The sequence below is a fragment of the Cebus imitator genome, unplaced genomic scaffold, assembly GCF_001604975.1.
Source record: "Cebus imitator isolate Cc_AM_T3 unplaced genomic scaffold, Cebus_imitator-1.0 Scaffold171, whole genome shotgun sequence".
Taxonomy (NCBI): Eukaryota; Metazoa; Chordata; class Mammalia; order Primates; family Cebidae; genus Cebus; species Cebus imitator.
Genome location: NW_016107486.1, coordinates 1,116,467 through 1,134,656, shown reverse-complemented (window position 1 = coordinate 1,134,656; position 18,190 = coordinate 1,116,467). Strand labels below are relative to the sequence as shown.

At 32.3% G+C, this 18,190-nt stretch overlaps 1 protein-coding gene across 6 annotated transcripts in view; it reads right to left on the bottom strand.

The window, feature by feature from the left end:
- The window catches only part of DYNC2H1 (dynein cytoplasmic 2 heavy chain 1), a 390,963-nt gene that overhangs the window by 321,169 nt on the left and 51,604 nt on the right, over window positions 1–18,190 (bottom strand). For all 6 annotated transcript variants that reach the window (XM_017544781.2, XM_017544786.2, XM_017544784.2 and 3 more), the window contains exons 32-41: window positions 15,856–16,061; window positions 14,522–14,704; window positions 13,746–13,928; window positions 11,525–11,748; window positions 10,654–10,769; window positions 8,982–9,181; window positions 7,630–7,894; window positions 6,229–6,436; window positions 3,602–3,731; window positions 365–520 (exon numbers count right to left, since the gene is read on the bottom strand). In XM_017544781.2, coding sequence (XP_017400270.1) covers window positions 365–520; window positions 3,602–3,731; window positions 6,229–6,436; window positions 7,630–7,894; window positions 8,982–9,181; window positions 10,654–10,769; window positions 11,525–11,748; window positions 13,746–13,928; window positions 14,522–14,704; window positions 15,856–16,061 — 1,871 coding nt within the window. The remainder of the gene's footprint in view (window positions 1–364; window positions 521–3,601; window positions 3,732–6,228; window positions 6,437–7,629; window positions 7,895–8,981; window positions 9,182–10,653; window positions 10,770–11,524; window positions 11,749–13,745; window positions 13,929–14,521; window positions 14,705–15,855; window positions 16,062–18,190) is intronic.

The following is an 18,190-nucleotide window of genomic DNA, read 5'->3' as shown; positions in this document are numbered from 1 at the left end:
CCATGTGTGTACCTATGCAACAATTTTGCATGTTCTTCACACGTACCCCAAAACCTAAAATGCAATAAAATAAATAAATGGAGGAAAAAAAAAAAAGATATGGTCCAAAGATATGGTCCAAACTTTAGCTTGTTAAAACATTATTTTATAAAATGTTAAGAATAGCATCAAACAGCATAAAATAACTCAAAGGAGAATATACATATATACACACACACACACATAAATACATTATTACTCAATTGAATACATTTCAAATTTTAAAAGTTCCCTATCTTATAGTAACAAATTTTTGTATTTTGGCAGTTAAGAGTTAATGAGAAGTTAAACTTTTGACTAAATACAGGCTTTAAATATGCGTTACCTCTTTGGTAAATTCCAGACGTGATTTCATATTCAGATTTCCACCAAGTCCCCTTATGAGATTAATAATAAATTGGTCATGATCTCTGCAACCATGTAGATGTGACAAACCATTCATCACAGTCCCAACCAAACTTGTTTCTACCACATAGTCATTCTGTAGATTAAAATCCATAATACAAACAGACAAAAGGCAAATATTAACCAGTAAAGTTAGAGCCATACAGACTGATGTTCACATATCTTTTGAAGAACCATTTTTAAATTCACTCATCTATTCAAACTTTAGAAAGTTTGGATTTCATTCAGTTTTTATATAAACTTTGAAAATAAAAAGTAATCATGAAAATACAATTGTATATTTCTAGTTATCAGTGCTACAGTTCTCAAATAGATACATGGTTTATTTACTTCCTAAACCTGAAGAATATAAGAGAAAAGGTAAGTTAGTGGGCATTTTTTCCAAAAAGAATTGATGTTCATTTCCTCTTCCTGATAAGAAAACAAGAAGCAAGAGCTAGACTGATGGCACTAGAAAAGAAAGATTAGAAAAAAAAGACATAAATGAAAAACCATTTGGAGCTTTCTCTGTGAGAAGAATTTTTAAATGAAACTTCTGGACCCTAGTGCTGTGTAGATGGTTTGATCAGTAAGCCCTCTGAGGCTCCTGGTAAGTGCAAGAGAGTTAAGTTAAAAATGGCTCTCAGTCTTTCCATAAATAGTTACAGAGAACCAATCATGCATTAGGATCTGTATGTGGTGTTAGGTTTGTTTTGTTTTGTTTTGTCTAAAGCTGGAATAAACAGAGTCCCTGTTTTCATGGAGCTCAAGCATAGTAGAGGAAATGGTTAACATTTTGTAGCAAGAGCTACAGGGCAACAGTACAGAATGTTGTGGGAAACAGTAACTCAGATTGAGGGCTCACCACTGCTTTAAAAAAAAGGTGACATTTAAGCTAAGACTGAAGGATGAGATCTATCTGCTTAGGCAGAGAATATAGCACATGCAAAGGAAAATTTAGTACAGTAAAGGAATTAAAAGAAGTTATGCGTAAGTAAGCAAGGAAGCAGTGTTTAAAAACAGAGAAACAGGCAAGGGCCAGAATGTAGAATTTATCAGACATGGTGAGTACAAACTTTATTTTCCTTGTCTTTAACATGTTTTTTATAATAGAGTAAAATGACCCAGTTTACATTTTAAAAAGATTGCTCTGCTTAAAAAAAATAAATATTTTTAGAAGAAAGAAGAAATGGGAGGAAGAGCAGGAAGAAAGAAGAAAAAAGAAATCTACATAGACTCATGCTAAGAGTTCCAGATTTTAAAGGTGAGATAAAGGAAATGTACGTATTTTCCTCTATATTTTCTTATTTTCTGAATTCATACAAGAAAGCACAATTTTATCCCATAGTCTGAGGAAGAGAAAAAAGAAGAAAGCAAAGTTCTAGTTATAAATACAATTTCGGCATTTGACTAGAGAATTCATTGTGGTATACCTCAGAACCTGTGCATGGTGAACAAAATACAGGATAAGAAGAAAAGAACACTTAACACATTAAATAAAACAAACAAACAAGGGTGTGACTGCAAAACATAAACCCTTTTTTTCCTAACTGAATCTTTGGTATTGTTTGATAATCTTAACCTGTCATCATTTCTAGTCACAAACCCCTATATATACACAAATATCTTCCATCTAATATGATACTCCTTATTCTAACATTTACACAACTATGAACAGAATACCTCAAAATATCTGCACTGGAAAACCTTGTTAGGCTCTGAATGTTTTCTGTCAGTGAAATAACATATCTACTGAGAAGGTGTCACAATGCAGGCATCAGGTATATAATGAAGCACAATACTATCATTCACTTGCTATCTCTTAATATAATTGTTGATTCCGGGGCCACATTGAAGAGTATGATGGGCTTGGTCCTTGCCTTCAAGGTGCTTATAGTTTAATGTAAACAGACAATTATAATATAGTTGGTAGACGCAGTATGTTGCTACAGAAGCACAAAGGAGGAGACAGCCCTGGTCAGACTAGGAGCCAATAGGAATGTTTCCTTTCCTAGGCCTCCAGGAAAACCTACCTTATTTGCATCACTTCCTCACAAATCCCTATTCCTTCATTTTTCATTCTGACAAAGTCAGAAAAGAAAAATGTTGAGAAAAATAAAACAAATCTTCATTTCTCTGTCTTGTTCAATCCCTAAGTATTGACCTCTAAATCAGGTTCAGATTAACAATCAGATACTTTCAAAAAACTCACTGCTATTTATATCCTCTTTTTGTATATGTTTTCATTTTTCATAAAAGCAATGCATAAACATGTAGAATATCTAAATGCCCTCCATGGTCTTCTTTGCATGCTAAACTTTTTTCACATTCCAAATTCAAAATCAAATGTAATCTCCTTTTAAACCTCTTCTAAATGACAGCAATATTCCTCTTCATCCTGCTGAATTGTGATTATCTGTTTGCATGTCATATTCCTCCATTAGATATACCCTTCTCAATAAAAGAAATTATCTTGTTAATCTTTACCTCTCAAAGTCTCTCTTGTATTATGCTTCATATACATTAGATATTCAATGTTTTTGTTAAATATACACAAACGTTTTCATCATTATAGTGAACAGCTCACCATCCTTTTTCTACTTCAGTGTTAACTTCATTTTGTTTTTAACCTTATATATGTCATATATATGATATAAAGCAGAGTTAGTCCTTAATGCTACTCTTCAATACATTTATTCTGAACTTTTGACTAGAGTATCTGCTTAAAACCAGCAAATAGGATGGCACTGAGTGGTAACAATGAGAAGCATCTGGCAACATGTACATGATATATGTATATATTGATATATATAGGTGTATATATAATGGGTATATAAACACCTATACATTATATAAACATATGTGATATATATATATAGGTGTTTACTGGCATATTAGTAAAATGTGACAGCAAGATTTTTGCTAGTAAAAATTAGAAAGACATTATAATAATCAAGATTTTTAGGTAAGCAGTGTGAAGTATTATAAATGAAAGATGTAAAATGTTTTAAGACTAACACAATAAACAGTTATGCTAAGAGATATAGAGGAGTAGTGGTGACATCGACCTCTCACCTCATCCCCACACTCCAGCAGAGCTCTACCACAAGAAAAATAAGCATCACTCTTAATCATACTTCTCACCTCAATTAATTATGAAACATTATGGTTAATTTACCTGCTTTAGAACCCACTGTAAAGCCTTTTCAAAATAATCTCCAATCCAATTTTCAAGATTATTTCTATATTTGGCAGGTTGATTCCTCAACCAAGATTTTATCAGAGAATTAAGATCTGTCTCTTCATCACTGAAACAGATTAGACCAATAAGAAATTATTTATGAAGAAATTATCAATTTACTTTAAAATAAATTTCTGCTCCAATAAACATTATTCTACACATATATTTTATCTGCTAGCATACAAAAGGTGGCTTTTGTTACTTTACTATGTGTATATGTGAATAATACAGTTACATTTGTGTGATGTGTATACACACACATACATATATATATACACACACATGCATATAGGTATACATACACATACATGTCATTTTCTATAAAATAAAACAAATTTTAACCATTTTATTATAAATAAAAACTAACCAAGAATTATACATCTACACAACCTACTCTACATAGGCTCTACATAGCCTAAAGTGGCCTAAAGCATTCCTAGTCAGAGTGGTCTGTTTGTTAGAAATGTAAAATCCCAAATCCCTCTCCAGACATACTAAAGCAAAAATCTTCATTTTAATAAGATCCCTTGATGATTCAAATGCATATTAGAGTTTAAAACGCACTGATCTAAAATGTAATACAGATCTTTAAAATTATTTTTTCTCTAAGCTATAAAAATCCAACTACCTAAATTCCTATGCCACTATTAAAATTTAAAGATCTTCCTGAAGTAAAATATAATTTTTTAGCAAAGCACATAATTATCTGGGTAATATCCAATTATTTCACCAAAATCCAATTGGTGAAATAATAGAGATTCACATCTTATTCAAAATTATACCTTACATAATTATTTAAAATTATAGTAAAAACAATTCATGTTAGTTATTTTAGAATTGACAAGAGCTCATAATTTTTGGCATTTTTTCCTATCTTCTACCATTGTTTCATAGCAAATTAATAAATAACACCGATGCCTTGAATCTCTGCTCTCACAGTTTCTATGCAGTCTAATATGAAAAAAATAAATGAAACATCAAAGAGGTTAACAATTAAATAAAATTAGATTAGCCCAAAGTAGTCCAACCAAAGATGCTAAGCTCCTTCAAATAAAGAGTTTCTTACCAATGGCATTTTCTGAATGTCTATGAGACTACATGTCTAGATTTATCCAACACACCCCTGCTTCATACCAGTTGTCCCAGCATCATTAATAATAACATTTATTTCAGTAGTAAACGGTCCATATTTGGCCTATCACATAGCAAGTGCTCAACAAATATCTGCTAAGAAAATAAATGAAATCTAAAACTAACATATAAACTGAACACATAGCAACAAAAAAAATTGACATATATCTGTATTTTACATGAAATCATATGTATTCATTACGCCTTTCACGATACCTGATTCACCAACAATTTTCAAGTCCTCTACAGCAATATCTGGTCTCTTTTTCTGCTAACTATGTATAGTATTCTACTTAATGCTTAGTTCACTTATATTTCATCTTGTGTAAATGTAGGTTTATTTTGCCTCCTCTATGTGAAACTATTTTCCAAAAAGGTGAGTTCTCTATAAACATTGGCGTTACTCCTTTCTAGCTTTCTCTTTCCTAAGGTGCATAACTTAATATCATATATACGATAGTTAACAAGTACTTTAAAAACTTATTCTGTTTTTCTCACAAGATTATAAGAATAGTTTAAAAATATGATAAATTGTATGTGAATCCTGCTATGAAAACTATAAACCCAAAATTATATTATCCTTTAATAACGCCTCAAAATATCAATTGAAGTTTCTGGCTAATTTAAAGTAAATGTTTCCTACAATACTATCAAAGAAGTAAGCAACTAAATAATTTCAAAACATGATTTGAACCAACTTTATTATATTGTCATATGTCATACAACACCTAAAGTGACTTTAAATGGTCCTAAAAAAATAAAATGTTATACAGGATTATAAATAACAAATTGAAAAAGTAAAATAAAACTTTCTTACATATGCCAAAATATTACTAATTTTCAAAAATAAAATTGGATCAAATGTCCATGCTCTGGTATTAGACTATTTTACATGATATCTAAAATTGGCTTATTACTCATTTTCAGTTTTCAAGACTCTTCCAAATATACTGAAGAAAAAAAATATTAAGTCAAGATATTTTCAATTTGTAAAATGAAAAGACTCGACCATAGGACCTATTAAACCTGGGTTAGCCCTAAAATTCTACAAATCTAAAATTCTATAATTAAAATATTGCTACTCAGCTTTAAATTATTAGCCCCTATCTCATAATTAATATGTTCACTTCTCTGAACTCAATCACAATATTTCAGCAAAAATAAAGTAACAAATTTTCTTGCTATTTCATTTAAACAAATAAAAATAATAATTATTTCATAACTGTGATATAACTAAAACTGCTAAAATAATTCGATTTTGTAATAAAACAGTAACTCTCTGAATTAATTAAAACCTAACAAAAAAGAAGTTAATCATAAATGGGAAAAATATTTATTCATTATTCATACTACATTTACTTTACTTAACATGAAGCCAGGATAATAAAAGAATAATATGCTAATGTAATATGTATAAATAATCTATGACTTACCTAAGAAAAATCATTCCCATTCTAGATATTGTGGCTGGTGAGGCACAACTTAAATCATGAGTTTCAAATACAAAGTTAACATTTGGGCCAAACTGAATCCTTTCTCCACTGGGCATAGTGAGTAGTCGATTATCATCCAGAACAGAATTCAGAGATTCTATCCATTCAGGGTCAATATCACCATCACAGATTATCCATGAGCTGACATCTATTTTCAAGTCAAAACAGTGGAGATAAAATAAAAATACATGCAGTGATAACAATTAAAAATAAGGACTAAACCAATTCTTAATTTTCATATGAATTTGTACTACAAATAAGCTAGAAAACCCATGGGAAATACAGGCTCAGCTGGGCAAAGACTCCAATATATATCATGTAATAATGCTTTATCTATAAACACACAAAATAGGTAATTTCACTAAAAAAGAAAAGACTTAGGTATTTCTATTCCCACAAGATACTCTTCAGAAATTTATCTTGTACTATATCATGAGAATGTACAAATGCTTGCTATGTAGTATATCTTTTAGAAAACACAGAAAATCCAATTTCCAGTGCCCTGCCTGAGAAATAAAATATTCAACACTGTCAAATTTTCTTGACATATAAAAAGGTGACCTCAAAGGGGGAAAAGTAGTGTCCAATTGTATACACAGTCTTCTCAGGATAAAACCTTTTCTATCCATCTTTCCTAAAATGGGAGTGGTTAATATTGTACTTGGACCTTTGAAACAATTCAAGGAGGAAAATTTCACCAATAAAACTGTGAGAAATACATGAAGGTAATAATTGGCCTTTACTTAATGTGACATTACATAGAAAAAGAAAAGGCTACATTGAAAATCCCTTCCAATGCTTTCACTTACTGTCTTAGAAAAATAATTATTAATTAAATTATGATCTGACAAAAAGTAGGGAGTCTCCTCTGACTCTGGCCAAAAATTCTCTTAAAAAACAAAGTCAACAAATTTAGACCAGGAAGTGTACAGTTTTACCACTTAAATTTTCAAAAGTATTCAGAATACTTTCTTCAAATTAATAAGTTAATACTGTTCATATACACCAATTTTAACCCCAAATAAAAATCTGTCATCTTGCTTATTTCTGATTATAATATCAACTCAGTAAATATTTTATATTCATTCAGTAAATTAATTGTGAATTACATTCACGCAACTTACTCTAAGTTTCTATTATATTAAAAATACTCATAGAGTTTAACTGAAAATGATAGCATGTCTTGGCCCCTTCCAAAGTAAAATATCAAATGTACATCGTTACAACTTTATTATGACTTTATGGTCATGGATAAGCCTTGATAAAGACAGTGTTATAGACAAATTCTATGATTCTCTAAAAATTAGTAAGTAAAGCAAAGTAGTATACATAGAGACTAACCTTGAGGTTCCCGAACCACTTGACGAGCACTATTTGTCAAAACACCATCAGACCATTCTCTTGTGTCCATGTCAATATGGCCTAATAATTGATATCGAGGCATAGCTTTGGGATTCATAGTGTATTGTTTCACTACTTTGCCAATTTTACAAAGTGCTGCCCTTAACATTCTCCAAAGGGTTGATTTTCCAGCACCACTTGGACCAACAATAACAACTCCCATCCTCTGGCATAACTGTTCATACAATTCTAAAGCCTTTTTGATCTAGTAGGAAAGAAATATATTCACATATGATTTATAATATTCAATCCTACTTAGTTCTACTTTTATTCTATAACAGCTGTTCTAACATGTAAATTAAGCCTTTGATTTCTTGAGTGGAAGATACAGCCTAAAATAGAACACCTAAATAAACCTGAACATATTTACAATATAATCTTTCAGTACTTCAATATTTCTTTAAAAGAAACAAAGCTGTTTTCCAAGTTTTTGACATTACTAACACGATGTTCATTGCTTTCTCTACTCATTCACTCATTCAAATATTCATTATTTTATTCACTTATTCATTCATTCACTCTTATCTTCTCTCCAAAATTGAGGGCAAAGTGCTAATTTTGAAGAATTATTTGCACTGCATAAAGAGACCCATTTAAAAAAAATCCTAAGAAATTATCAAAGTGAAAATAAATCATATATATAATCAACTATAAATGTGTATGTATGATGAATCCATTACACACTAGGTACTCTAACAGTCACTAGGAATAAAATGGTGAGCAAAAATATACATGGATAGCCAGGTGCAGTGGCTCACACCTGTAATCCCAGCACTTTGGGAGGCCAAGGTGGGCAGATCACCTGAGGTCAGGAGTTTGAGGCCAGCCTGGCCAACATGAGGAAACCCCATCTCTACTAAAAATATAAAAATTATCCAAGTGTGGTAGTGTATGCCTGTAATCTTTGCTACTCAGGAGGCTGAGGCAGGAGAATCACGTGAACCCAGGTGGCAGAAGTTGCAGCGGGCAGAGATCTCACCACTGCACTCTAGCCTGTGTGACAGAGCAAGACTCCAATTCAAAAAAAAAAATGAAAATAGTCTCATGGAGATAACTACATGGTGGAGGAGACTCAATACTAAATAAATACACAAACATGAAACAAATGTATGTGATAAGAGCACAGAGCAAGAAGATCTAATCAGGACTTGAAGATCCAGAAGACTTCCCTGAGCAAGTGATATCTAAGTTGAAAGATAAAAGATAAGTTGAAAGATGAAGGATAAGGATAGTTAATAAGGAATCAATTAGGAAAAGGGATCAATCTATTATAAAATATCGTTGACAGTTACCTGGTTGGGTATAATTTCATAATTGGCCTCTTCAAAAACCTGCTTTAATGCAGCACTTAGTTCATCATATTCTACTTCTTTAAAGTCAATTCCAGGAAAGACATCTTTAATCAATGCATCAAACCGGGTACAATCAGTAAAGGTAAACTTTGACATTGTATTAAGCCTCAATGCTTGTACCACAATATGACTTTCATTAGCTAGAAAAAAAAGGTTCATTTTAAAATTATTTATTATAACTATAATTACTATAAAATGTTTTTAAATATTCCATAGCCTTGATATGCATTATTAATCATTAAATGAACTAGAATTTAGTAACATTTGAAGATATTACATCACATGAATTGGCAAGCTTTGTTTTTTTGTTTGTTTGTTTTCATTGTACTTTAGGTATTCGGGTACATGTGCAGATCATGCAGGATTGTTGCATAAGTACATACATGGCAATGTAGTTTACTGCCTCCATCCCCCCATCACCTATATCTGGCATTTCTCCCCATGTTATCCCTCCCCAACATCCCCACACCCCATCCCTCCCCAAGCCCCCCAGAGCAGACCCCAGTGTGTGCTGCTTCCCTCCCTGTGTCCATGTGCTCTCATTGTTCAACACCCGCCTATGAGTGAGAACATGTGGTGTCTGATTTTCTGTTCTTATGTCAGTTTGCTGAGAATGATGGTTTCCAGATTCATCCATGTCTCTACAAAGGACACAAACTCATCCTTTTTTATAGCTGCATAGTATTCCATAGTGTATATGTACCACATTTTCCTTGTCCAGTCTATCATCGATGGGCATTTGGGTTGGTTCCAGGTCTTTGCTATTGCAAATAGTGCCGCCACACTGATTGAACTAATTTACACTCCCACCAACAGTGTAAAAGTGTTCCTGTTTCTACACATCCTCTCAGCATCTGTTGTCTCCAGATTTTTTAATGATCACCATTCTAACTGGCATGAGAAGTTATCTCAATGTAGTTTTGATCTGCATTTCTCTAATGACCAGTGGTGATGAGCATTTTTTCATATGTTTTATCACCATAGGCAGGTGATAGAGGTTAACATAACTATTGATGTTATATGGTTGTTATATACCCACTGATACAATACAGTAAGAAAGACACTCCACCTCTGCGGTATTCTTTCCAAACATTTATAACCTAGTCTAATCATAATATATCAGCTTTAGAAAGAGAAAATCCTGCATGTGCTTCTAAAGTTTCTGTTCTTGTGTCAAGACAAGACAAATTATCAGGCTCTACTCTACACCTACTGAATCAGGATCTTTGAGGGTAGGGTCTAATAATCTGTTTTAACAAGCCACTAGGTGATTCTAATGGACGTTAAAGTTAATGAACAAGTGAACTTTACATATTACAACTATTTAATATTTAACACACATTAAAAGTTATTATATGACGTCAGGTAAAACCTGGAGAAAACCTGAATAAAGTAGGACATTTAGTTTAAAAATGATGTATCAAAATTGGTTCATTACTTGTGACAAATGTACCACATTAATGGAAGATGTTAACAATAGTAGAAACTGAGGCAGTGTATATAGTAATCGTTAATATTGTATCTACAACTTTTCTGTAAATCTCAAACTATTCTAAATTAATGCTTATGTTTTTTAAAAATAAGTTAATGGATTTGGAATAATCAATCATACCATTCTGTGTAGTGTCATTTTTCTTTAGCTGTCTAAGAAGATTTCCACTTCCTCTCAGAACTGTCTTCAAAGCTCTCAAACCCCAATCGTAATGTTGCTGAGGTGTCAAAAGTTCCCTGAAGTAGAGACATGGAAATCAATGCATCAAATAGCTAGAAGAAATTACTTTCATCACTGCATCCAAAGAAACACAGAATATAACTACTGACACATAGAAATGAAGGTTGCTATCCCATTAATTTATATAAGGGAACCAATCACACAAAATAATCATTCAAGTAAGCTGTTAAAGAAAGATGGACGATTTTCAAGGGTAGGATAAAGCTTTTATGAACAAGCTAATTATCTTAATGAAGATACCAAATGACAATTACCTGTTACTCTTACACCTAAAGCCTTTAATCAATCCATCTTGCTTTCAATCTCTGACACTGTCTAGTTCACCACTATCTCTTAAATGATATGGAACAGAATTGCACATTGTCCCAAAGAAGCTAAATGTCAGTTTCTATTATTAGAAATAAGACATAAGAAAAATTGTGAAGGATTCTTTCCAAAGAACAGTAGCTTGTGAGTGGTCAGCTGGTAAATTAGTTCAATAAGAATCATTTAGCCGAAGCACTCTAATACAAACATTTTGAAGAAAAAAGCTGATCAAATAAACAATATTTAAGAAAAGCAAGTAGTTTTCAGTCCAATATTTTTATTGTGCACACTAAATCCTTTCATATCAACACCATAGTTACAAGAAAATCATCAGAATAAAAATCATGGAATAGGTGAACTGAGAAAATATGAAAATGATCACTAATAACCCTAATCGATCATTAGAAATGCAAAACAGAAAAATATTTCCAACAGGAAAACTCACCTAGATAGATTGAAAATAGCCACCAATTTTCTGCCCAATACTTTAGCATCTTTAAAGCCTTCTGAATAGAGAATAACTTCTGCAATTAGCTCATTGTCTGGACGAGACATAGCTACGGGCCTGAAAAGCTGTTTAAGATTATCAGGCAGTTTTTGTCTTCCTCCGTAACCTTTTCCAGCAGGATTCATAGTGATAAAAATTCCAGAATTAGAATTTATTTCTACCTGAAATATTAAGATATTAACTTAAATATTAAATAAAATATTAATTTAAAATATAGGCATGATTTATATTTGAAACTATAAATATTAAATATATTGACAACAGAAATTTTATTGTGACATATTACTATATGTAAATCTTATACCTTAGCTAAAGGTAATCTCCAATGTGTAGTAACCATCTCCTTACTCAACATATGATACATTCCTTAGGAACTACACTACTTGGCAGAGCATATTTATAATCAGTTTTTTGAGGCTGAACATTCAAGAGATAGTAACTAATTTAATTATCTATTTATACATTAAATATATGTTTACTAAAAGCCTTCTTAGTACTAAACCCTTTGTTAAGTACACAGAGACAACTAAACTAAATAATGGTTTAAGCCACTCTGGAGCTCAGAGTCTATCTAGTATTACAGAGAGGCAATCATCATGTAATAAATATTATGACAGGGAAGAACTAAATGTGACAAGAGCACTTACTAGGAGGATTTTTAGCAAAGCCCTAAGAATAGAAGCTAAATTAGAATGTGTAAACAATGAATGGGCAATTAGTAAGTAGAAGCATGTAGAGTAGAATAAACAAGAAATCTGGCTATAAAGGAAAGAGGAAATACGATTCAGGGAAGGTTTGTTTACATTTTAGTTATTATTAAAATTAAAAAATGTGATTATGTTTAAAACCTGACGAGGAATTGGTAGAGGAGAGAAGACTGAAGCTATAGCAAAAGAGATAATAATGTCCCGGGGAAGAGGATTCCAAAGCACAGGTGGAAAGATTAATATTGGTTGGGAAAAAGGACAACTCTTTCTTTGTAAGAGAAGTTAAAAAAAAAAAAAAGTGAATGTAGAAGAAACTAAATCTTGATGGCAGGTAATTCTCACTTAATAGTTTCTTCTCTTTGTGAAGAGTTTAAGCATCACATAAATAACATGTTAACAATTTAGAACTGGTCTTACTTTCCTGTGCTACCTAGAAAAATCTGAATTGTGGAAATGTTATTTTATATAACAGGATAATCTCTTAGTTCTTATAACTTTCTGTATTAAGTATTCCACATTACATTAAAAAGTTTACATTTTCTGTACAAATGAATTTATATTCTAGTGACATTAATGTACATCTCCTATAGACAGCAGGGAGGAAAAGAATAGCTAAGTGCTTGTTGTTTTAACATTCATGTAGAATAATGATCAAAAACACATGCTTCATCCTGCTCCTATGTTTGAAGGTTAAACAAAAAAATGTGCTTCAGAATTACACAGACCTAGGTTCAATTACAAGCTCCACTTCTTACTCTTATTTATCAAGTCCTAGTTTTTTCATCCATAAAGCAGGGAAAAAATAATAGCACCTATTTCAAAGGGTTGTGGTAATTATTAAATGAGACAATACATTAAGGCACTGTGAACACTGTCAGCACAAATAATAGAATAATATATAATATAAAAATATAAATATTATTAACTGACTTATTCAACATTGGAAGTTTAAAAATGAATATTGGGCTGGGCGCAGTGGTTCATGCCTATAATCCCAGCATTTTGGGAGGCCAAGGCAGGTAGATCACCTGAGGTCAGGAGTTCAATAACAGCCTACCCAGCATGATCAAACCCCATCTCTACTAAAAATACAAAATTCAGCTGGGTGTGATGGCGGGTGCCTGCAATACCAGCTATTGAGGAGGCCGAGGCAGAAGAATTGCCTGAACGTGGGAGGCAGAGGTTGCAGTAAGCCGAGATCACATCACTGCACTCCAGCCTAGGCAACAAGAGCGAACTCCATCTCAAAAAAAAAAAAAAAAGGAAGAATGAATGTAGGACCAAAAAAGGATAAGAAACTTCAGACACATTTTATAGGTAAAAAGCCTTAACACATTGGTTACAGATTAGAAACAAGGGTGGAGAAAGAAAAAGAGAATATTGCTTGAGTATGAATAATGTCATGACTTATAAAATATTTTAATTCTTTAAATTCCCAACATATTCTATACCTCTTTGCCAAGTAGTTCACATACAGTTCTATGATTTTTCAAAGCATCTTGAATTGTCTGGATTTGCATAGAAACTGCTGACAATACAGATTCTTCCAGCCTATTAAATTCATCAAAACAACCCCAGGCCCCACACTTCACCAAACCAACAAATATTCGTCCCATTGACTTCACATCGATGCCCTTAAAAACAACAATAGAAATTACATTCATTAAAAAATAACTAAAATCTCCATAACTACTTAATATTTAATGTCACTTACTGATAAGGTAATAATTTCACCCATCTGTACCTCTTTTGCTCATTTTAACATATGGATTAAGTAGCTACTCTCAAAACCCAGGTTGATTTCAAGGGATAAACAAAATAATTCATGTGAAAGTGTTCTAAAAAGTTTACAGAACAAATACAAGATTTTGTGTTAGTTACTCTTTAAGTCAAAATACAAATTATATACAAAATGTTTTTAGAGCTGTCATCCGAAATGAATAGAAGATTTTCCTTTTGTATTATTCTCTTTGCTAAAATATTTTTCTATAATGTAATATAAATCTTCATTCACAAAAAATAAAATGATTTGTTTGCCATAGTTCTTAGAAAAGTTTTGGACTACACTATGTATAACATCTGTCCATTTTACTTGTCAATTTCAACAAATTCTGTCTTCAAGTAATTTAAATATAGTGATTTTTAAGTAGAGTATTTCATATACTAATAGAAACTAATCTAAATATGATAACCCATTCTTATATATTTTAATAATTATTTATTCTACCTCATCACAATTAAAAACTAAAACTTGTCTTCCAAGAAGTCCACCTAAAGCCTTTACTGACTCCGTTTTCCCAGTTCCAGCTGGTCCATAAGGATTTCCTCCAAGTCCCATCTTCATGGCTTGAGTGAGAGTTAGGTAGCACTTGTCTGTCAATGGAGTATAAACCAGTTTGGATGCATTACCCTATACAAGACAACACAAAGTCAGAGTATTCATGTTCTATTAAACTTTTTTACAAATATTTACACAGCATGAGATTCTAGTTAAAACAGTAAAAATGTAACAAACAGGTTAAAGTTTTTAACACAGAAAAATATCCAAATTTTTTTCTAGTGAAAGAAGCGTTCTAAACACAAACTAAACTCAAACTTATTTTTCAAGAAAGTATTTCATACTATCCTCAATACATTGTTAAGTTTCAAAAATTGCTTCTCAAGTTCTTGTTAATGACACAAAGATATACTTCTAAAAAAAACAAATCCAAAATTATTATACATTAATTATCCCATTTCACACTTTAAAATTTATATAAGCTATTTCCTTGACTCTTATGATATCCACAAATGAGAACTATTTTGGAGATCACAAAGTGTAATTAACTTGAAAAATTCCTTATGAAACTAATCATTTTAATTTATCAAATAATTCTCAAAGTTTCTACTAAACTGTAGAGAAAACAGATTCCCATTCCAGCTGCAATTTACAGTGTGTTTTTCCTCAATTTAGGTAGATAGATTTGGGTCTCAAATACATTTCCCTTTTGAAAAAGCCAATTGGCAGCTCTCCTAACATAGGCTTATTAACAAAATGTCAAATATGTTTTGATGATTGATTCATTATGATGGAGAAAGGCAAAGGAAACAGCTGGAATTTTTGAGAACATGTTACATTAGCTAAAATGTAAAAAATTTAACTAAAATTTTTTTCAACTTACAACTAAAAAGTATTTAGCAAACATTTTAGCATATTTAAAATTACACTAATTTTTGCCTTGTATAAGGAGGCACAAACCAAATTGCTTTGACTGAGGCTGTCTTTATTCAGTTCTCCTGTGATGAACATATGTTTCAAATTGTATATAAATGCAATTCCAAGAAAAGGTACATTTTTAAGAATTCAATATAACACTAGCAATATTTTAACTTTTTGGTACATAGAATGATGTTTCGTTTTTTCTTATGTGACACCTTTCTAATTCTGATTAAACAAGACAATAATAAAATATATTACTGAAAAATTACTACTCAAATAAAAAAATATGTCTACCAATAACAAATTTCCTTTAAAGTAAATAATTTCTAATTGGAAATATAAAACACTGCCATAGGTCATACCTGATATTCATAAGTATACTGAAATTCAGAATCCACCATTTGAACATAACATGTATGATCACTTTTCATATAGAATCTAAGTTGTTTTTTCCAAGCCCAGTCCTCAGTTGTATGAACTTGAATTTGGTTTAACTGCTTTACCACATCAATATTATGGATAATGTCAAGAATTAGTGCTTTAAGTTTAAGCTCCAGGATGCCTGATTCTAGGCACAAATAAAAATAGTAATAGTTGGAGAAAATGTTAGCCTGTGATTTATATAATTTATGATTATGTGTACAGGTGATTTCTCAATGAATCTGAATGGTAATTTCATGACATATATGAATGGTATAGTAATACAAATCATATAAGCCAAAAAAAGTCAAATCTACCAGTAAGTAAGAAATAAGAATCTTGAGTATAAAAATTAAGGTATCAAAATTCCAAGAGAAAGAAGTTTTAGGTCCTTATTCAAGGGAGTAAGCACACTCCATTCTGCTTCTTCCTCAGAATGCAGGCATAAAAACCTGGACAACATACATTAAACTGCTATTTAGAACTCTGAGGAGAGTAGCAGGCAAATAGAGGAAGATCATAATTAGAAATGACACCAAACCAGTGGTAGATTTATCATTGTCTTTTTTCCCTGCTTCTAGCAACCCTAGAATCATACACAATGCAGCCAGAAACCCAAATTGGTATAGAGAGAGCTCCAGAAGAATACCTCTAGCTCAGGCTTTAGAAGGAAAGGGGTCTTCTGCTAGCTATCCCACTGGCAGCTGGGACCCAGAAGTCCTTAAAACTCTCAGGAAAGTAAACCTTCCCCTGAAATCAGAGGAGCTGTGATTCCCAAGAGAGTAGGTAAACCCAAATTGCACAAAAGTGTGCAAGAAAGTAAAGTACATGAACCCCAGTTTTCTGGCCAGAGAAACAAAAAAGGCCAAGGGGATCATAAAATGCTAAGAAGATCATGGAGAGGGAGATTTAAAAAATAACACCATAAACTTGTTTATGAACTCCTGGACTCATTCCCAAGCTGTGGTGCATGAATAGATTTCATTCTAATCAGAAACCAAATACTTTGGGATTGGCTACTAGGGAACACACAGGGGACAGACTGAAATAGCACTGCAAAGATTTGAAAACAGACTGACACCAGAACCACAACCCACAGAAAGCTAGCTAGAACTTGCAGCCTAAACCCAACAGAATTAGCTGCTCAAACAAAAATATCAATATTCTCCAGAGGATTTAAACAAAACCTAAACCCTCATATTGTAATATTCAAAATGTCCATAAAACCATCCAAAATTATTCAATATGCAAAGAACCAAGAAAATCTCAATTCACACAAGAAATGACAATCAATAGGTACCAGTACCTAGATGACACAGGTGTTGAGGTTATCTGAAAAAGACTTTAAAGTACTGTTATTGTCAGGCAAAGTGGTTTATGCCTGTAATCCCAAAACTTTCAGAGGCCAAGGTGGGAGAACTGCTTGAGCCCAGGAGTTTGAAACCAGCCCGGGCAAAATGGCAAAACGCTGTCTCTACAAAAAATAAAAAAGTCAGCCAGGAATGGTGGCACATTTCTGTAATCCCAGTTACCCAGGAGGCTGAGGTGGGAGGATTGCTTGAGCCCAGGAAGTCAAGGCTGAAGTAAGCCACAATCTCACCACCACATTCCAGCCTGAACAACAGAGCAAGAACCTGTCCCCCACCCTCCCCCCAAAAGACTTTAAAGCCCTATTATAAAAGTGCTCTAAGAAGTACAAAAAGTAAAAGGTGAACACTTTTGAAATAAGTGGAAAGACAGAATACCTTAACAAAAAAAAAATAAATAGAAATTTTAAAACTGAAAAATATTAAAATTTTAATTCTTTTAAAAATCACTAAAGGACTCAATATTAAAATGGAAATAATAAAGGGAAGAGTCAGTAATCTTGAAGACAGAGCAGTGGAAATTGTGCAGGCTAATAAACAGAAAAAAATTTTAAAAAAAAGCAGCACCTCAGAGGCCCAAGCCCATGACAAAAGGTCTAACATTCATGTCATGGAAGGGTAGGAGAAAGAGTGTAATACAGAAAAACATTTGAAGAAACAAGAGCTAAAATCTTCCCATAATTGGTCGGGCGCAGTGGCTCACGCCTGTAATCCTAGCACTTTGGGAGGCCAAGGTGGGTGGATCACCTGAGGTCAGGAGTTCAAGACCAGCCTGGCCATCATGGAGAAACCCCATCTTAAAAAAATAATAATAATAACAACATAACAATATAAAGAAGTTATTAAGCTGGGAAAAGCAAAACAAAAAGCAATTTAAAAAACAAGAAAAATAACATTCTGATAATTTCTT